Here is a 21958-nt window from a genome sequence, read left to right as displayed (position 1 = left end):
TCACTGCTAATTTAACTGCTGCACAGACATTAAACACGTCTGTATGCTACATTCTTGACATATCGGATATTGGAAGAGGGAACTTCACTAGGCTTGCATGTACCTTAGACTTTCATGGTTGCATATCTGTGTCTAAAATACGGTGAAGGCTGCAGAGCTTCTTACAGGTGCTCTTGGGGTCCTAGTGCACTGTGTCTCATTTTACCTTATAACGTCTCTCCTCACTAATGATGCTGGTGAGAATGTAATACTACACAAAGCATTAGCCATGTGGTAAGGTTAACGGATACCTAAACGTCCATTGACGCAGTTTCTCCTTTTCAAGGACAGGAAAGTGATCGTGAAAACGATGAAGACGTACGTGGAGAAGGTTGCCAATGTGAGTGCAGCAAGAGCACGTTTCTTAAAGTCTGACTGACTTGATGTGAATCGAGACGAGTTGGTGCCTGCTGGCAAATTTGAACACTACAGATAATTGTTACATTTGTTCATTACATCTTTTCTCTCTATTTTTCTAGGTTAACTTAAACAAAATGGGTTTCGTACTATAGTTCTTTCTTTGTATGGCTTGTATATGTGTGTGTGTTTTGTTAGAGATCAAAGGGCTTCATGTGTTCTGGGAGAGTGCCCTGCCTCTGCACTATACCCCAGATCCTGTTTGGTTGTGATGTGTCAAGAGTGGTATTTATCCCTGCTTTACGAGTGTCTCCAGACCTGTTAGCTGACATGAGATTATAGCTGCCTATTTAAGACATATATATTTAAGTAAGTAATAGGAGATTATAGCTCAGAAACAGGATACTGGTTTTTGCTACCACCAAAACCTTAATAAATTAATAAACCAAATAAATAAAGTTTTGTCTTTTCTTGGCATAAATTTATAACGTACTCATGAAAAGGCTAAGCTATTAAACATTAAATATTTTAGTTCCATGCAATGTTGTTTTTTTTTTACTGGGAATTAATTGTTTCTAGGTGGGGAGCTGCCCAGTGGATAAACTACTTAGAGATGAGGTCTGGCCTCCACACGTGTATGCACAGGCAGTCTCACACACACACTTGCCTACACAGGCAGTCTCAATCATACACGCACTCATACACGTGTGTGCACAGACAGTCTCACACACTTGATGTATAGGCAGTCTCTCACACATGTAGTAAAAATACTGGTAGTAATGTCATTTTAATTATATAGTTCAGTAAATCTGTCAGTTACTGGTGCATGAAAAAAGCCCAATGAGATCAACTAACATTTGTCAAATCCTTTCAGACCAAGGTAGGGTAGATGCTGTGTGATCGAGGTTGTCCTCTGTGGCCCACGTTGGGAGTTGGTATGTCATCATTTGGAGATAGCTGACTTTTCTATGAGGGGAAAAGTACTTTCTCTGCTTGTGGTGTAAAGGGACATTCTACTTAGAATTCACTGTTGAGTAAGCTCTGTCCGTGTGAGATTTAACTGAAATTCTTAAGTTAGGATTGGGTCAAAACAGATGTTAATAGAAGGGTCTATCTAAACTGTATTGGTGTGGTACTTTTTAAATAATAAAATTAGACTTGATTTTAGGTTTTGAGTACATGAAGTAATTGACCAATTCATTTTCTGAGATCCTTATCCTAGCTTGGCATTGTGGTGGTAACACTACCTAGCAATTTTCCATCTTTTGAAGAATTACCTCTGAGGGAGGAGGTAAACAGATATAAATACCCATCAGTTCTTTAGAGTCTCAAGTGCTATTATTGGGTTTTAAGGTTTCTAAATTTTTATTCTATCACTCCAGTGTTTTAAATGTTATTGAGACCCATTTCAGACCTAAGATTGGGTCTGACTTAGTATTTTGATCAGAATTATTATGGAGTCCGTATGGAAGTCTATAACTGTTCGTAGTATAAAGGTGGGGTTCGGGCATCAGTATTTGCTGGGTTCCCATTTTCTAGGGCTCAGTTGCTGAGAGACACATGCTCAGTTTCTAGATGTGGTTGTGGAGTTGCCTGTTGCTCACTACTGTAATTGATGTGGAATGATTGTGGAGCTCCAGTAGGTACGATCATCACTCTTTGCTCTGTATAATTGTGCCTTCACGAGATGGTGCAGCTGTCCACATTTAACATTGACTTGTGGACCAATTTGTCCAGTCATACAGAAATGCTTTGCACTTAAACATGCTGTGCCTGCCGCCCAAGAGTAGAGACCAGCAGTTTGGGTTGTGTGTGTCTTTTCCCTGTTTCCTTCACTCACCTGGGAGCTGCTTTGTGTGAATACCTGCTTGCCACACTCAGGATGACTTTCCAGTATTCACTTAACCACGGTCCCTGCTGTTGTATACTGAAGTTGTTTCTAGAGTCATTAGCATTCCAGCACATATTTTATGTGTGTCTGTTGTTTGTGGAGGCATGACTGGGGTAAATCCCTAGAGTTAGAATTGCAGGGTGAGCACATGCGTGCATGTTGTATTGAGGTTGCCATCTGCTTCCCAAAGAAGGAAACCCCTTTACATTCCGGCCAGCGTAGCCATCCCTGCTTGACCCCACATCGCTGAACTTTTTAAAAAACTCTTATCTATAGGTAGAGTTGCATGCATTTCATCGTTTTATTATCCTTACTATTTCTCTAAAATGTTTCACACATTTAATATCATTTGCGTTTTCTGTGAATCAAGTCATCCGTTCTCTTTGAGTTGATCTGTGGTTTTTGTATAGTGTGTGTCTTAGCTTAGTTATTCTTTTCCAGTTAATTTTTTTAGGCACAATTAGTAAATTCCTCATTGCCTCTGGCCATTCATATTCCTTAGACCTAGTTCTGATTAAAGCAACCTCCACCCCTCAAAAGGCACGCCCTCTGACACCTCACAAGGAATGTGTGAGGAGCTCTGAAAACTGGGTTCCCCAAATGCACCGGGTGACATCTGTCACAGATGCAGGAACAGTTCAAAAGGTTCTTATGAACACTGTGTGTGTGCATGCCTGTGTGTAAGCCTGTTTACACGTTGAAAGCAGTGATTTATCTGGTTCTCAGAGTCATTGTGTTGTGCACTTTGTTTTTCTGTTGTTGTTGTAGACTTAGGGGCATTTGTTTCTTTGTTTTGGAACTTGTGATTTTTTTTCCTGTTTGTTTACATGGTTTGGATTTTTGTTTTGTTTTTGGTATTTGTACTTAAATATAGTTATTGTCAAAGAAACTAGACAATATAAAATCAATACCGTTGAGCATAAATAGGATACAAATAATTTATAGCTCTTTGACCCAGAGGTGACTATGTTTTGCCTTCTAGAATTTTCTGTGCACATGTTTATGTGAATGCCCGAGGATGCTCATTTCTATTTTGGTGATTTGAATAGTTTCTATATGAGGCTAATATTGTGTTTAATTATCTCATTTAAAAATTTTTTTCAAATAGCCATTCATTAATTCATGAACTGAGTGCTTGCTTAGATGTTGGATTCTGGTTCTTGGGCTGTTTGATGACGTGTTTCTCTCTCTCTTTTTAAATTAATCTTATCTTTGATATATAATTAGCTAGTTCATTTGAGTGGCTTTGATTTACCTTGCTTACCTGGGGTTGGTGCTGACTCTATGGGGAGACTGCATAAGAAGGAACCTTTTTTCATTTTTTTTTTTAAGACTGACTCTCACTATAATAATAATGTAGATGTCAAAGAGATCTATCTACCTGCTCCTCAGATGCTGAGATTAAATGCATATGCTATCAGGTCTGGGTTTCTGGGGTTTATTCTTATTCTGTCTTGTTAAATTTTTTATTACATGTATATGTTGGGGGATATGTGGTCTGCACATGTATAGAGGTCAGAGGATAACATGGGAGAGTCTGTTCTCTTCTTCTACCACATGGGTTTTAGAAGATTAGACTCAGGTCATCAGGCTTGGCAGCAAGTGCCTTTACCCACAAGAATGGTTTTGCCAGCTCTGTGTGAAATCTTTTAACCTTTTCTGTCTCCCCTTTCTTACAGGGCCAGTACTCTCACTTGGTTCTCCTGGCAGCGTTTGACTGTATTGATGATACTAAGCTTGTGAAACAGATAATCATATCAGTAAGTAACTTGGATGGGATGAGTGCTGGCGTTGGTCAGTTGCTGGTGTTGAAGTTTAATGTCACACATGTTATATAAACACTTTATTGAACCTGTGCTTTCTGTCTATGTTTTCCATGACTTTCTAGTCACCTGGGCTATGGATTATTTTAGAGTCTTGTTCTGTTCCTGTATGCATTCCAACCTTGTAACTGGATAGTAATTGTTTTAAATGACCATGGTGAAAATGACATTTTACACACACACACACACACACACACACACACACACACACACACACACACAGTGGACATCACCACCTCTTGAAGTCAAATTGTTCCTATACCTATGACAGATGTAATGTTGACACTTCTACTTTTGAGTAAGGTTGATTAAATTCTTCTTTTTTTTTTTTTTTCCGCAAAACAGTGCTTAAATTTGATTGATGGTTGCCTACGTAGTGATGGCTCAGTTAAACACACTTTGTGTGGACAAGCAGCCTCTGCAGTTGTCCTTGCCATCCATCCCTGTGTGCTGGGTTATGTGGATGGAGAAGACAACACCCAGCACTTACTCAGTTGTGCTTGTGACATCCTTTTATAGAATCAGGTTAAATGTTATTAAAGTTGAAACATTAACTTCCTCTTACAACCAATTATGCAGGTCTAATCCAATGACCAAAGGTGGTAATACTTGAGTAAAGGTCTCTATCCCTGCACTTGACTTTCAGAACTCTTGGGAAAGCTACTCCGAAGTAGATACAGTCAGAACTATCTGTCCTTTGTGATGCTCCTTTTCTCACTCTGCTTGTGTGAATCCTTCTTCCCTATGTGTAGGATGCACAAATATTGAATGGATAAGGTTGAGATTTCCCGAGTGGGGAAGAGAAAATGCAGTATTGGTATCAAAGACCAAAACTGAAAATGATTTCAAAACTGCTTAGTCTTTGTGAACACAATTGTTCAACTGGAAATCATAAATGCCATTGTGTTTGCACACGAATGGAGCCTTAGAGGGATCTTACTGACAACCGAGACTTACAGTGTCAGCAGAGAAAAGAAAGACTGTGGCTAGGTGGGGGTGCTGTCGCCTTCTTAGTCGCAGATGAGGGTGGCTGGGTGTTGACTTGTTTATCTCTAGTAGAAGGGAGGTGGGGAAGGTCTGTTCAGATGGCAGCTGTCAATCCCTGCTGTGGGTTCTCATGCCCCGCTGGCACTTTCCAGCTTTGTTGTTGACTGTTTTCAAGTTGTAATGACATTTGTAGGGGACTGGGTTGTGGGAAGGAACATGTTGGCAAGATTTTGTGTCACAGACTGGGTATTTTGACATGTTCCTTGGGACTTTAGTACCCTTTGACTCCAAGCAATAGTGGTTGTTTTTAATTTCTGTGACAGAGATGTGAGGGTGTAGAATTGGCTATGAATAAAGCTGTTTCACAAAAATGGAAACTGGCTGGCCTATTGAAAGTTTGCTTTTGTGTAGTATTTCACAAAATTGAAAATGTGCATAACTGTTCCAAATGGATTTCAAGGGAAACAATCACCCTTCAGGACTTGCCAGAACTATCTGCTGGGTTAGTCTTTCCCAGCGATTTATCTCACTTCAGCTTGCTCTTGGAGCCGTTTTCATTTCTCTTGCTTATCAGTTTGAAGTCCACAACTGTGGAGCCCATGTTCCTAAAGACTCATGGACATGCCTCTCGCTGACAAATGCTCTACCAGTTTTGTGTACCATTAAGCCCCAAAGTTAGTGATAAAGCTGTACTTAATGTTCATTGCTCTCGCATTTTCCCACCCATCCATCACAGAGTCTGTTGTAGTGCTTTTTGAAAATAGCCAGAAAAGGCTTAGAATTGCCAGGTGCTCCTCAGGGTATCCATACTTCCCGGAATGTTAAGTCAAAATTTCAACCTGGTCAGCTCTATCTTTCTTTCTTTCATTTTTCAAACTAAATTTAAGCTGTTTCTCATCTACTTTCCTTTCCAAAATGAGCATTTTTATAATTGAAATGTGGTCCCATTTATTTTAGTGTGCACAGGCTGGTGTGATAACAGTGTTCTTAAGGAAAGGAATGAGAAGCTAGCCCATTGCTGTTGGGAATGAAGCAGGAGTAATGCATATTTCAGATGCCTAATCTTCAATGTGTACTTCAAGTTACAAAGAGTAAGGTGTTGAGTGCTTGGCCTTCCATCTTGTGACACAAAGAAAACCTAGTCAGGTCTTAGTGTCTCACACCTATAGTCTCATCACTTGAGAGGCCGAGACTGGAGGATTGCCATGAATTGGAGGCCGTCCTGGGCTGGAGAGTAAGATACTATTTTTAAAAGAGTGGGTTGGAGGGGGCAGTAAAACTTGACAGAGTTGAGGCTTCTTGTTTTTAAAGAATTAGATAGTAATCATTTGGGCTCTTGTGGGCAATATATGGTTTGTCTTGTTTGTTTATACTTTTAAAGAATGTTTTGCAATGTAAAAAAAAAAAGTAATCATTAGCGGAAGGAAGAGGAGAAAGGGAAAAACCACTCTTAGCTTCCTGGGATTTGACCTGTGGTCCATAAGGTCCCCGCCTTTGTGCATTTTATTTACTTTTCAATGGCAACTAGAAAGTAGTCAGCTAGTGAATATACTGGCTTGTTAGTTTTTATTTTCATGGTGATAGTATTTCTTACACTCTTGAAAACTATTATGGACCTCATCTGTGTAGTTCTTTTGATAGAGTGCTTTTCTATATCCATAAAGCCGTGGGCTCCATACGCTGACCACATAAGCCAGGCATGGTAGCACAGGCTTTTAGCAATTCTAGTGCTTAAGTTAGAGAGAGGGTGAAGGCAGGAGAAGGGAAGGTCAAGGTTATCCTTGGCCACAAAGCAGCTCTGAGGCCAGCCTTGGGATACATGAAACCCTGTCTCAAAAACAAAAACCAACCATTTTTGGAGGAGTTTGTATATATAGTTCATTGTGGGAGCACTTGGGCAGTCCACAAGAGCGTCAAGCCCGAGCACTGGTTACCTCAAGCAAACAACAACAGAACGCAGAGAAACCCAACTTAGCAGTTACTCTTTGATTTTTATTGGCTTTTGCTAGTCCATATAATTCGTAATCACGTGTATTCTCGTTTTATTACTGTAGCTTTAAAAAAACGAACGAAAACCAACCCTGGGAAGGAAGGGTTTGTTTGGCTTTAGTTGAGAGGTTTGGCCCCTTATTGTGAGAAGTCAAAGCATCACATCATCATCACTGGCAGGATAAGGACATGGCTTCTTGCTTGTGGTCAGCTAGGTTTTTTTCTTATACTGCTCATTACCCTATACCCCGGGAATGGAGCTTCCTATAGCTATCAACAGACAAGACAGTTTGCCCACAGTAGTACCCACAGGTCATCCTGTTCTTGGTAACTCTTCAGTAAGATTCTTTCCAGATGTTTCTAGGCTGTGTCAAATTGACAGCAAAACTAAGCAGTAGAGTCCTTTGATGGTATTCCCACCTAGATGCTAAAACCGTTGGTAATTGTCCTTACCAAAATGTCAGGTTGAAGTCAAGGGCTGATAATCACTCTTTGTTTCCTAAGGCTAGTTGCCAGGTAGTGCTCTCTGACCTCTCAGCCATATCTCTACCTGTCCCTTAAAACTTTCCTTAGGTTATTTTCATTCATATTTAGTAGTTAACTGTGAAATGTCAGGACTTAAAACTTAGAAATGTCCATAGATCAGATACTTGCTTGAGTGAGATGGACTAGGTATTCAATAAAGAGGGAGGTTGGGGGCTGAGACTGGAGAGAGTACTGCCCTGAGTGCAGCCAAAGGGTGCGCTTTGGAGTAAACTCATATTCTTAAAGTCCTCAGGCTTCCTAGTCATCTAGCCTTCCCTTGGCTTTTCTGTTGGTATCTATTAAAGTCTCTTCTATTTGTTTTTAACTTTCCATTAATACTCTTGTCTATTCTGTTAGATTTAACTCCCTGTGGCTAAAGTAGCTTACAGTTTTTTCGGTTTTTGCTTTTTGTTTTTCCTCACATAACCTATTGTAGAACTGCACTTACTATAGATAGGTTCAGGTCTCGGGTTTCTGTTGCTTGTTCTGTTTCTGTCCTCATGGAAACTGTGTGAACACTTTAACTCCATTGCCTGTGTGCATCTTTGCTTTGAACCATTCACCCTCTTAAGAATGCCAAGGAGCCTAGGCAAAGGCCTGCTTGGTCAGAGCAAGGACCTGACATGTCAATTACAGAAGTTGTTCATCCTGGCAGTGCCATTAGAGTGGTTCTTATGTGTGGGACCTGTCAGGGAGGTCCATTCCTTATCTTGGTGCCTCTTACCTTTCCTCGTTATGCCATGAAAAAGAGTTCAGGTGCGCTGAGGACAACAAAGGCTTCCCTGACTTTGGAGCATTAAATATTTCATTATCAAAAGCACAGATAATGCTACTTTGGGGGATTTTATCATCAATACATGATTCTAAATTTTGCTGTATTGTGATGCTGTGGTTGATGACTGACTTTTTAGTTTAATCCTTTGTACTAAAACACTAATTTAGTAATAAAGAGGTATTTTTGTTGTCTGTTTGTTTGTTTGTTTGTTTTTTAAGAGCAGACTGGGGACTGGAGCAGTGCTCAAGAGCACTGGCTGCAGTTCCAGAAGACCCAGGTTCAGTACCCAGCTCACAGTGCTCTAATCCAGTGGATCCCAGGTTCAGTACCCAGCTCACAGTGCTCTAATCCAGTGGATCCCAGGTTCAGTACCCAGCTCACAGTGCTCTAATCCAGTGGATCTGGGCCCTCTCCTGGCTTCTGCAGGCACTGTATGCATCTTATGCACAGACATACATGCAGACAAAATACCCATACACAAAACAGATACTTTTTAATTCTTGAAAAAAAAATAGAGCAAAACAGGGGCTGAAGAGATGGCTGGGAGGTTACAAACACTGACTGCTCTTTCGTAAGTCCTGAGTTCAGTTCCCAACAACCACATGGTGGCTCACAACCATCTGTAATGGGATCTGATGCCCTCTTCTGCTGTGTCTGAAGACAGATACAGTGTGCTCATATATGTAGAATAAGTAAATAAACCTTAAAGCAAAACTAGAAACAGACCCAAGTATGTATCATGTTAGAGAAGGCTTTCCTTTCAGAGGAGGGGTATGCTTGCTTTGGATCTCACAGATTTGGAGTCACATTCAGGTCTAGTCAGATCGATGCTTCTAATCCTGACCTATACACTTAGCAAGTAAGCTAGTACTTACTAGCTAGTGGCTTCAGGTAACTTCTGCTCAGTTGTGTGCGGCTTTGGAAACAATGTCATTGGAAACAGTGTTGTGACAAAGTCATGATGGATTCCCTTTGCATTTTCTCTGTTAACAGTTGAGGGTGTGGTGGCTCATGCTGGTAACCCTAGCATTCAGTTCAAGACCTTTCCAGGCTACCTAGCAAGAACTCTTGTCTCTCTCTCTTTTTTTTTTTTTTTTGGTTTTTTTGAGACAGGGTTTCTCTGTATAGCCCTGGCTGTCCTGGAACTCTCAGCTTTGTAGACCAGGCTGGCCTCGAACTCAGAAATCCACCTGCCTCTGCCTCCCAGCTGCTGGGATTAAAGGCATGCGCCACCACCGCCCGGCAAGAACTTGTCTCTAAAATAAAGTAGGATAAAGGAATTCAGTGACTTTCTGTGATGATTTCCTTAGGCGTTTGTGGGCGTAGCAGTATCACTTCAGTTCTAACCACTGGCAATGCTGATGTTGACTCAGGATGGTGGGCATCCTCTTGCTAGATTATTTTCTCATCTCCCTGTGTGTATTTTTTACTGCAGTAAACAGCCTTCATTTGCTGTGAATAAGCAACCTAGCTAAGCCTTGATACTCTTTGTGATTAGCAGAGCAGCTTCCTGTCTCATGTCTCAGCAGGGAGGTTCTGAGGTCCGTGCTTCATCAAGGCTCATGCTACATTAAGTGCTCCTGCAGATTGACTGTCCACTCAGGTCACAGCAGGTGCTGTCCTTAGTAATAGTGGCCCGACCCATACTCATAATGAGTGGAGTCTTCTAACTTTAAAAAGTCCTTGGGTTTGATCAGTTAGTTCAAACAGATTGTTCACTAATGGCCACCACAGCAGAGAATGAACAGTTCTGAAAGTAATTCTTTGTGCTTTGATAAGACATGTCAGAACTGACGTCACAAGTGACGTGAGTGGAGTGAGGAAAAAACCCAGGGTGTGTTCTTCATCCCCATCAAATCTCAGCGGAACTCTGGGAACGTATTAAGCAGTGGACGTTTTTGTTTCCATTATCTAGGAAATCATCAGTTCCTTGCCCAGCATAGTTAATGACAAATATGGAAGGAAAGTCCTCTTGTACTTGATGAGCCCCAGAGACCCCGCCCACACGGTGCCCGAGATCATCGAGCTTCTGAAGAAGGGTGATGGCAACGCGCACAGGTGAAGGCCAGCTCGTGACTCAAAGAAATCCTCATAGATGCATCCCTCTTTCCCTCCATTTCCCTAAGACTTCTTAGTGAATTCCATAGTCTCAAGAGCTTACTTTGAAGGAAATGGCAGTATCTGGCTGAAAGAACACAGCTGAACCTGGCACACAGTAGGCATTCAAGTGTATAGTTTGCTTTTTGTTGTACTTTACTTTCAGAGTTGCCAGTATCTTATACTTAAATGTCCTGAGAGCGTCTATAAAGTACTCTGAACACGTCCTGCCTCGCATGATGACTTGCTACTACTTGGTTTAAGATTGGCAGCATTGGGAGTGGTTGGTTATTCGTTTGTGACTGTGGTGTAGAAAACAGCTTCCTTTATTGAAGTCTTGCTCCATGCCAGATAGTGTTCAGATCCTGGGGATGGAAAGATGACACCTAGTCTGCCCTTGACTCACTCACTGTCCACATGCTCGGCAGGACAGACAGTTACAGGAGATAGGGCCCTGGGTTATGATAAGCTCCTAGAGGTTTGTGATAACAAGACTGGTCACTTAGCTTACCACCTCACTCAACATATTCCAACAGCAAGAAGGACACTGCAATCCGCCGGCGTGAGCTCTTGGAGTCCATCTCTCCAGCTTTGCTGAGCTACCTGCAAGGACACACTCAAGAGGTGGTGCTGGATAAGTCTGCATGTGTGCTGGTGTCTGACATCCTGGGTTCTGCTACTGGAGATGTTCAGCCTGCTATGGATGCCATCGCCAGTTTGGCAGCAGCAGAACTGCATCCTGGTGGCAAGGACGGAGAGGTGATGTACTGTGATTATAGTAGGAGAGCCCCGGGGCCCATAATATCCCCAGATGTGGATTCTGCAGAGTGTTAACAGTCATGCCAGTAGTACATTTAAAAACGGTAATTCAGAGCGCCGGTGGTAGCACTTGTTTTCCCCAGAATGCAGAGATCCTGTAGTGCCTACAGACATGTGCTATGACTTATGGTTATCTGTGATTGCCCCTTCACTACCTTTCCAGAGTAGTCCATGCTTGCTGTGGCAGCTGCTTCCTGTGGTGTGAAGTGCTGTTTGTCCTGTGCTCCATCAATTCAAAGCCTAATGCATTCCAGTGCCCATAGTTCTCCTTGAAGGCTTCCCTAATTTTGTTTGACTCATTAAAAAAGACTCACTCAGCCGGGTGCATAACCACAAACCTAGACTTTAGACTTGAGAGGTTGAGGTAGGAGAAATAGGAGTACAAGGTCATTCTCCTACACATGGAGTGGAGGGCCTGACTGAGCTAGGTGAGGCTGTCTCAAACAGAACAGTTGTTCATTCTTGTTTATAGTTACATGGGCATGGTGTGATTCTACATTGCATCTGAAGTTCACTGATTGTGTGTGCCTTGTTAGTGCTGTACTGCAGGCAACACCGTCCTCTGCTGCACCCCAAAGCTTTCGGAAGACATGCTATTTAAGGAAAGTAATTATTTAAGTTAACATGGAAACTAAAACTGAAGGACAACTGTGGATTCTAAGGGGTTGTATAAGACCAGCTTGTCCCCAGGTAGCCTTCCTGGAATTGGAAAAGGCTACACTGAGCCCTGAAGGGTTAGCAGTTCAGTCAAGAATGATGGAGAAGAGCGTGGGCTGCAGGGAGTATACTGCAGCCCTGAGGAGGGGGGCATTAGGAGCTCAAGACTTGTGTTTGCAAATCAGCCGGCAGACAGGAAGGCAGGGGCCGATCGTACTGCCTTTGTCCTGTGCTGGCTTGTAAGACCCTGGAGTTCTGAGCTAGCAGCTGGTTACAGGGAACCACCAATTTTATTTTATTTTATTTTATTTTATTTTATTTTATTTTATTTTATTTATTTATTTTGAACCTTTGACCTCTACTGTCAGTCTCACAGAAGCCTTTATGTGCTAAATAGAATAGCCTTTCATTATGATCGCTGGCATTGCTCAAGGATATAAAATAAGCTGTTCAAGTTCAGCCTTTCATTCATTAATCGAAAAGGCAATAAGTCTGTCAGGAATGCTTAAAGAGATACTCGAAAGATGAAATGACAGTCCCTGCCCTTCAAGTTTGGAATCCATTGGACAGAAGTGTATGTGTCACTTTTATGCGCACCTTTATGTTAGCTGAATGCTAACAGCTGCATTTTAGTTCTGTCCCAGGGACTTTAAACTAGTGATGTAGTTCTGATGACAGTAAGCTACACATAATGGAATGCCTTGTGGTAGCAGCACTAAGTCGTCACAGTACAAAGGCTGTGCTGCACAGGGCAGTCAGCCTCCCCTGTTGGGCTCCTTTGCCCTGCCCTCTTTCCTGTGTGTTCTAGTCCGAGCCAGCTTCCATAGCCACAGCACTTGCTCACATCAGGCTCTCAGGCAGGAAGGAAAGCAAGAGCAAGGAGGCCTTTTCTTGTCAGGGAAGACCATCTCCAGCCAGGCTTTCCTGCCATGTCATTAGCGAAAATTGGTCTGAGGCACACCTGCGTCCAGATCAGTCTAGCAGAGTGACTGGATGGCAAGGGTTACTTAAAACCATTGAGGATGTAGCCCCTGAGAGCACAGTGGAGCCTTTAGAGGAAACAAGCTGGGGCTACCTGTTGAGTAAATAGTTCAGAATCTTTTTCACAGCACAGTTATTCATTCCATCTCTAATTCCCTTTAGCCATGGGTCTAGTCTGGCACTCAGCAGTGTTAATCCCCACTCGCACTTGATTCTGGTATTGAGTGTCTGATGTCTGACATGTGGCGTGCTTTTGATAACGTGGATTGGAAGAGACAAGTGGACTGTCAGCTGAAGCTCAGACCCCTGCCTTCCTGGAGCAGACGGATGAATGTGATGAAATACTGCTCTCTATGGAAGTAGTGCTCATTGGTTCTCATCCTAAATGAAGGGAGACCACTATTACTGTGGGAACAGTTGATAGGGCCGGCAAGCAAGCTGCAGAATGTTTTCTTGGCCTGCTGATTAGGTCACTGTAGAGAATAATATTTAAACGCCATGTAGCATTCTCCCCAGAGATTTCTTTATATCTTAGAACAATGTTGCCATGGGAAGAGTGGACAGATTACCTGATTTTTTAAGATGAGCATTGTATGTTGCTATTCAAACAAACTAATTTCTGCACTACCTTGTAGGGGCTATGATCTTCTTCTTTGCTGTTTGTTGCACCCTAGGTATATGATGGGCATCCTGGGTTAAGATTTCTTAAAACTGAAACATAACCACATATGTGTCTACACGTAGGGTAGAGATAGGCTCAGGGACCAGAAGATATTTACTAGCTTCTGCAATAACGTGTCGGGTTCTATTGTAGCTTCATGTTGCTGAGCATCCTGCAGGACATCTGGTTCTCAAATGGTTACTAGAGCAAGATAAAAAGATGAAAGAAAGCGGAAAGGAAGGTAGGCTGTGCAGCTTATCTTTTGTGTGTGTGTGTTACATGGAGTTTTTGCATTCCTTGACTTTATACTGACCATTTAGGTTCAGGTACTATTTGCCAAGTATGTGGAAATCGTGCCTGTGAATAAGTAAGTAATGATTAAATGTCAAGGGCTGGCTACAGCTCACTAGTAGACTGCTTGCCTACCATGCAAACACCATGAGCTGTTACGGTGGCTGGAAAAGCTTTGAGCTGACGTCATGGATTTGTTTCTGGAGACAGCTTCCAGTGGAGGGCGGAGGGTGGTACTGTCACATAAAGACCTAGGACTGGTTTCTGCCGCAATTTCATTATTGGAAACATTGATGCTCTGTTTAGGTGAGTTTGACAAGTTACTAATTTCCAAACATTTTTATAATGATTTTTTTATAATTAAGACGCCAAAAGCCCTAAAACATGGTTGGTGGGCTTGGAGTGGTTGTTGTTTCAAGCACGAATAAGTGTCTGTTATCCAGGTTATGTATTGCTGTGTGACAAGCTCCCTCGGCTTAGTGGTTCACTGAGCAGGATTTCGGCTTTAGTTGAGCTTGTTCCTGCCTACCTCTCAAGGCTCCTTGTTGGGCACTGGAGTTTACACAGTGTTGCCGGCCCAGCCACAGGGCTGCCAGTGTTAGCCGCACTTCCTCGTCCTAGACTGCTTGGGCCTGCACACATCATGGTGGTTAATTGTTTTTTATTTATTTTTATTCTTTTATTTATGGCATGTATGTGTATGACTATGGACATAGCATGTCATGGCACATGTGTGGAGTGCAGAGGACAGCTTCAGATGTCAGTCTACCTTGTTTGAGACAGAGCTTGTCTTTTGTGATGTGTCGCTTCATATGCTGGGCTAGCTGGCCCCTGTGCCCTAGGGGCCCTGTTTCCACATCTCATCCCACCTGGGAATATTGGGTATATAATAATAAAAAGCTCCAACCATACATAGTTTCTGAGTTGAGGTCCTCAGCCCCGGGTGTTGGTGCTTAGATTGAGCATCCCAAGGAAACAGCCCACGTATGCTTAGGCCTCAGGATTAGTCCTTAGATGCCATCTCATCTCACTTCTACCCTGTTCTGTGGTCCAGGCAATGAGACCACCCAGATTCAACAGAAGACTTAGATTCTACCCTTAATGGGGGACTGGCAGCATCTAGGAATGCACACAGTGGAGAACATGTTGTTTTTATCACCTTTGGAAAGCAAACAGCCTCACTAGCTATCCCTGTTTACCACAAAGAGCTAAGTGTGCTCCATGCGTATCTTTGAATTAATTATTATATATACACAGTACCTACTTGAGGTTTTTGCCATCAGCATAGGTCATCCTTTCCTTCCCAAACCCCAGTCACTAGCATTCCCCCACTGGCTGAGAGTGAGCTGCACCTAGAGGGTACGGGGAATAACAGGCTAAGACCTTGGAAATAGAGTTACAGATGAACGGTGTTTGGGATGGAGGAATCAGATAGCCTGAAACTCATGGCAGTCTTCTTGCCTCAGCCTCCAGAGCTGGGACAACAGGCTATGGTGGCTACGAAATCACTGTAGATAGAAATTGCCATGAGTAAGCCAAAATGTTCATTCTTTAGTCACTAGCCATGTTACTGGTCCCTTCTAGTTAATTTTTTTTTCTGTAGGAACTAATTTGGGCTACAGGTAAAGTGATATTGTCAAACATTTACTTGCTGGTCAAGGTTAAATCATTAAATATTACAAAAGTACAGATGTGATCAAATAAGCTTTTTAAAAATAATTTGTTTTTCTTGGGTAATTATTGCTAAAAGATAGTTTAGAAGTTGCATCAGAGTTAAGAAACTTGGCTTTATTAACACAGTGCTTGATCTATACTAGAATTTTAGTGTTTATATTAACTTAAGGGGATATGCATGTGGCGACTACTAAGTATCAGTCTACTTTGCAGGTTGTTTTGCAAAAACCCTTGTAGAGCGTGTTGGTATGAAGAACCTCAAGTCCTGGGCCAGCATCAACCGAGGTGCCATTATTCTTTCCAGGTTGGTAGCTGTGTCATGAAGCACACGCAGACACTTATTTCATTTCTTTCTTTTTCCCGAGTTTATTCCCAATAATGTGGGATTACTCCATCACTCTTAGTCTAGAGAAATATGAAAAAGTACTTGTCGAGGCGGTGAGACAAAGGCATTTGCCAGTAAGCCTGGCTACCAGAGTTGCATCTCAGGCCCCACATGATACGAAGCGAGCACTAACTCCTGCGAGTCGTCCTCTTACCCATACTCTCATGCTGAGGCAAGGAGCTTTGTGTGCTCGCACACAAAACAGTAAACAGTGCGATTTAAACTTTTCTCTCTTTTTTTTTTTTTTTAAGATTTATTTATTATATGTAAGTACACTGTAGCTGTCTTCAGGCACACCAGAAGAGGGTGTCAGATCTCATTACGGGTGGTTGTGAGCCACCATGTGGTTGCTGGGATTTGAACTCAGAACCTTTGGAAGAGCAGTCAGTGCTCTTACCCACTGAGCCATCTCGCCAGCCCTAAACTTTTCTTTAAGCAAATACAGCTCTTCAGTCCTCAGATCTAAGTGTCATCTTTGGGTGTCAGGGGTCACAGAAATTTACGTTTACAGTGTACGTAGTTTTACTACATTTGTAGATTTGACCAAAATATAGTTATATTTTTTTCTTAATGAGTAAGATGTATGCCTGTGGAAACTGTCACAGAGCTGTTTAAGCCAAGCCTAACTTTATAGTTTATTTTGTTGTCTTTAGTGATTTCCAGATTGATAGAGATTTGTTAAAGTACAAGAAGTTGATGATATGGAAATGGAGGTCAAGTTATAGACTGCTCTCTGGAATTGGTTATGTTGAGTTTATAATGTATAGATCATTGTTTAAAATGTTCATTTTATAATATCTGTGTGCTGTTTAAGTCAGTTACTGGTTTTCTGCTGTGTTGCTATCCTGGTTTGCTTCTCAGTTATAAAACACTAGCCAAGATCAGCCTTGGGGAGCTTATTTTATCTTAGAACTCCTGGGTCAGAATCCATCACTGAGCAAAGCCAAGGCAAAGCTTAAGGCATGGGGCTGAGACTGTGGGCAGATGCCGCTTCCTTGCTAGTTTGCTCCCAGGTTCACCTGCAGCTGCTTTTCTTGCCTGGCCCAAGACCACCTACTGGGGATGGCACTTGTCACAGTTTGCTGAGCCCTCCTACATCAATTAACAAGAAAGCGACCCATGGCCAGTCTGTTGGAGGCAATTCTTCATTTGAGATTTCCTTTTCAAGTTGACAACACTAGCCAGCACATTTACCGACAGTGAGAAGCTTTTTTTTTTTTTTTTTATAAGCTTACAACTTATATGTGGAACTTGCTGTCCAGCCTTGCTGTGATTTGTAAACTAGGCTCAGTATTCCAGTATATGATTTGATTTACTGTAGATACATGAGAATTCATTTTTAAGCCAGTCATTTTATTTGATTGTATGTTATTACATGTATATTCAGCTGTCTGTTTCTTAGTAAAATGAGTTAATATTTGAGGGGATGTTAAGGAGTCAGAACCCATTAGCTGCAACAGGAACTTTTTTGACTTGCATTTCTTTACCAGGCCTTTGGAATGTTAACACCTACTGACACATGCTTTCATTCTGCCCAACTAAGTGGAAATTTCAGTGATGCTATGAAATTAATGGGTGAAGTTTGCTTATCAGTCAGCGCTCCCTTGGGTAGCCCAGACATACGAATGATCCAGTGTGCTTCTTGTGGAGCTTTGCCTGGAACTATATGGAGATACATAGTGTTTAAGGTTCTAAACAGAAGTTCAACTGTTGTGTGGCTTCAAAGGTAGTCTTCATGTTTGCTGGACAGTTGAGTAGAATTTGTTTGCCAAATTTCCCTGCCTGTTTACATTGTAGTTAGAATTTGTGTCTTCTTTTGGGACATTTTAATGTTGTTTGTTCACAGTTGCTATTAGCTTACTGAGGGAACATTTTGGGTAGAAAGGAAAAAGCCTTGTATGCTGGCTGAGGAATAACACTGGAGAGTTCTTTAGCAGCTAGGAAAACAGGCCTTAGTCTGCCTGGGCCTCGAGCCCTGCCTGCTGTATGGTTTGCAAAGTCATTGAGCTTTTCTGGTTGTAAAGCAAAAAGTTAATAATCTTAAAGTTACTTTGAGAACAAGGCATGTAGGGTGCCTTTCACTGTGTCTGTGTGTGACTTACTTATGCATACCATGTAATACAGTGGCTGTTTAGCCAGGTTGCTAACATAAGGACACTAAGTGACAGGTCCACTACAGGGCACTCTACTAGTAGCTGTTGTCATCTCCTGTGAGCTGTAGGATGCTGCCTAATACTTTTAACACAGCTTCCTCGTTATTGATATAAATGAAAGTTACTGGGACCAGGGGCTCTTGAAAATGCCAGGTGATCTCCTTATAGAATATATTTCAGAGGGCAACATTTAAATGTAGTCCTAAAGAACTTGGGGGAGAAAAGGAGATTTGGGCCTGGTGGCATGCAGTCAGGTGCCTGTGACCCAGCCCTGTGTAATGGTTCTCATTGAGTATTTACTAAGTATCAGTGTCTAGTTTAAAAAAACAAAACAAAACAAAAAAACATCCCTCTGGGAACTGTTATCTCAGTGGCTGAATGTGGGCTTAGTGTGAGTGGGTTGAGCCTGAGTATAGCTCAGCTTGGCAGCAGAATGCAACCATAAACTACTAATCAGGGGTGAGATCCTGGATTCAGTTCTCCAACCAAAAGGAAACAACCTGAAGGAGAATGTGAATTCTGTTGTTAATTCTATTCTGCAGACAAGAAAACGGAGTCTAAGACAATCACCATGCTCTTGAGTTACTGACAGAAGGCAGTTTCTGGCCGAATCAGGGACGTTCTAAGGTGAAGGCCTTCCACTTCCACAGCATATGTTGTAGGTGTAGAGCTCAGTGACAAGGTCACCAAGGTCTGCTTTCCTCCCATGCTTTGTCTGCCATACCTGTTCACTAGGGCGAGTTCATCTATGGAGCCATCTGTGTCCGTAATGAGTGAACCATGTGGCCTCTGCTTTTGAGATTGTCACCAGGATAAGATTGCTGTCTTAGTCCATGTTTATTGCTGTGGAGAGGAAGAGGGGAAGGGAGGGAGGGAGGGAGGGAGGGAGAGAGAGAGAGAGAGAGAGAGAGAGAGAGAGAGAGAGAGAGAGAGAGAGAGAGAGAGATCAGAGGGGCCTTTCTTTATATATGGATGGTGACNGAGAGAGAGAGAGAGAGAGAGAGAGAGAGAGAGAGAGAGAGAGAGAGACCCATCACCAAGACAACTAATAAAAGGTTTTTGGGAAGGGGTTGCTTACAGTTAGTTTTAGAAGGTAAGTCCATGCCCATCATGGCAGGGAGCATGGCAGCATGCAAGCAGGCAGCATGCTGGAGAAGTAGCTGAGAACTCATATGTAGTCACAGGTAAAAGACAGGGTGGGCAAGACTGAGTCTACTACAGGCTTTTGAAACCACAAAGGCCACCCCAAAGGCTCTACCTCCTGATCCTTCCCAAACAGTTCTGCCAAATGGGAGCCAAACATTCAAAGGTAGGAGCCTAGACCACCTCGCCTGCCAAACAGTGTTAAGGCAGGATGCAAGTGAGTCAGAAGACAATCACCACCGATGGAGTCTTACGCGGGGTCTCCACCCACAGGGTTATAAAGCATTTCATCGTTTCAGAGTGTGGACTACTCTCATTTGGTGAATTTTAATTCCTTTAAACTACATTTCTTTGTTCCTTTAGTGGGTGTGGGTATCTATATACACATACATGCCACAGCACACGGATGAGCCAGGAAGCAAGTTGCTTTATTCCGTTTTCCTCTTGGACCATGTGGGTTCCACCTGCTGAGTCATCTTGGTGGCCTTCATCTGGTAAATGTTTAAAAATCTGTATAATATACTGTACAGGAGGTGACTCAACAATGGATTGGTTACCCTGTCAATATGGGTTGTGTTGTAGATTCAGGGCTTGTGTGAAATTTAATTTTTTAATCCTTTTCCTCTTTCTAGCCTTCTTCAGAGTTGTGACCAAGAAGTTGTAAACAAAGTCAAAGGTGGACTGAAAACCCTGATTCCTACCTTGGAAAAAAACAAAAGCAGCAGCAGAGGCATCCAGACCCTGCTTGAGAAGCTGACTGCATAGGCATGCAGGATGAGCAAGTATGGACCCACTTCCCAGAGGAGAAGGTGGAATCTCTCATACTCACAACTGGATGCTCTGTGCATGGATTTGTTAAAGGACCTATTTATATAAAATTGTTTCTAAAAGAGACCTTTGGTTTAATGTCAACTGTCTGATCTGTCAGANNGAGTACTACACAGTGTGGCAGTGATCTGTGGGCCCAGGTGTGTGCTCTGTGGTTGAATGGCTTGATTTAGGAAAGGAGACAGCTATGGTCTGAGAAGGCTTCCTGGTGTAGGTGAACTTTAGAGGGATGTTATAACAAAAGAATTAAGGACCTGAAGTTCAAACAGAGTGTGTACAGTGGGAGCAGCAAAGTCATCTGAACTCTGGGAAGCCTGTGGCCAGGGCAGCCTGCACTGGGGACAGCTGCTTCCTCAGCTGCCGTGCAGACTGAGTTCCATCAGGTTTTCTTTGGAAGCTGCTCTGGTTAGTCCAGCACATGGAAGTGTGCTAGAGGAATCAGGAGATGATGGGTCCTTGCTTGAAGTCAGTGTTGCTGGGAAAGTCTGATCTTTGTATTAGGGCCTTCAGGGTAAATACCTTCCAAGGAGAATGAGGACATTGTCCCATGAACAATCCCTAAAATAGTCAGAGCCCGTAGTGTGACTAAAAGGGGGAACTGTAGAGGATTGAGTGTAGGTAGTGTGTTTGGACTTTAAAAATACAGCTGGCTTTCAGCAGCAAAGCTGGAGATCTGTAGACTATGAGAGCTTGTGTAACAGGTGTTTTTAGTACAGAGGCCTGTCCTTGCTGCTCTGCATGTCTGATATATACTGAGGCGGCCATCTGACCCTCTGAGGAATTGTCTGTGCCTTACCTGTCCCAACTTAAGGTTCCAGGACTACTAGTGCAGCTTCTGGGACTCTCCTGCCCTCTCGTGCTGGGGTGTAGTAAGCCCTTTCCCAGGCATNACACCTGCCACTGTTGGCTGGATCCTCTAGGCATGGAGTGAGGAGGAAAATGGGGAAAGACAGTTTGATTTGCTTCTGTGTGGCTAACATACCATGATTCGAGTTTGCGTTCTCCGTAGAAAGGACCATTTAGAGAGATGAGAGTCGGTGCTAACATGTTTAATCTTTAAAAGTGAAAAACACGTACATAACTTGAAAGGTGCTTTTGTGCAGCTTGTAGAAAAAGCAGCTGTTTTCTCTGTAGTTCTAATTCACACTCTCCATAATGACTTGAGTTCTTAGCTCTGGTGGATTTCTNAACATGCAGTATGAAGTCCCGAGTACCTAAAATGTATATATTCAAATATACAATAAAGAGCATGTTTATTTTTTGTTTTTTAAGTCAGGATCTCGCTATGTAGCTCTGACTGTTTTGAAANTTATTGTGTAGACCAAACTGGCCTCAAACTCACAGAGATCTGCCTGCCTCTGTCTCCCTGGTGCTGCAATTAAAGATGTGGGCCACTACATCCAGCTGAGGACACAGTTTCTTTTTATGTATGTATGTATGTATGTATTTATTTATTTATTTATTATAAGTAAACTGTAGCTATCTTCGGACACACCAGAAGAGGGCATCAGATCTCATTACAGATGGTTGTAAGCCACCATGTGGTTGCTGGGATTTGAACTCATGACCTCTGGAAGAGCAGTCAGTACTCTTAGCCTCTGAGCCATCTCTCCAGCCCAAGTTTGCATGACCAAACTCAAGACAGGAGTTAGCATTTCTTTTTATATTTTCCGTAAAATTTTATAAAAGATTGAATTTTAATTAGAGCACCCTAATCTCTTCTAATAGTAAATCTTGGGCAGGCAAAATGTCTCAGTGTGTACTTGCAACCAAACCTGACAACCTGGGTTTGTTGACTGGGATCCACTTGGTGGAAGGGGAGAACCAACTCCCCCAGATTGTCTTGTGACCTCCATATGCATTGTAACATGACCACATACACT

The 21958-nt window shown here is 42.5% G+C and overlaps 1 protein-coding gene across 2 annotated transcripts in view; it reads left to right on the top strand.

The window, feature by feature from the left end:
- The window catches only part of Pum3 (pumilio RNA binding family member 3), a 35072-nt gene extending 13579 nt beyond the window's left edge, over nt 1-21493 (top strand). Inside the window, exons 12-18 of one of the 2 annotated variants that reach the window (XM_021151372.1) lie at nt 326-379; nt 3967-4047; nt 10302-10444; nt 11020-11242; nt 13755-13842; nt 15780-15870; nt 19880-21493. In XM_021151372.1, coding sequence (XP_021007031.1) covers nt 326-379; nt 3967-4047; nt 10302-10444; nt 11020-11242; nt 13755-13842; nt 15780-15870; nt 19880-20012 — 813 coding nt within the window. In that variant the 3' untranslated portion in view covers nt 20013-21493. The remainder of the gene's footprint in view (nt 1-325; nt 380-3966; nt 4048-10301; nt 10445-11019; nt 11243-13754; nt 13843-15779; nt 15871-19879) is intronic. The other variant, XM_029472679.1, reaches the window with a different exon arrangement.
- Nucleotides 21494-21958: the final 465 nt, after the last annotated feature.

Source organism: Mus caroli, chromosome 19 (genome assembly GCF_900094665.2).
Source record: "Mus caroli chromosome 19, CAROLI_EIJ_v1.1, whole genome shotgun sequence".
NCBI classification, from domain to species: domain Eukaryota; kingdom Metazoa; phylum Chordata; class Mammalia; order Rodentia; family Muridae; genus Mus; species Mus caroli.
This window is presented reverse-complemented; position numbering and strand designations above follow the sequence as displayed.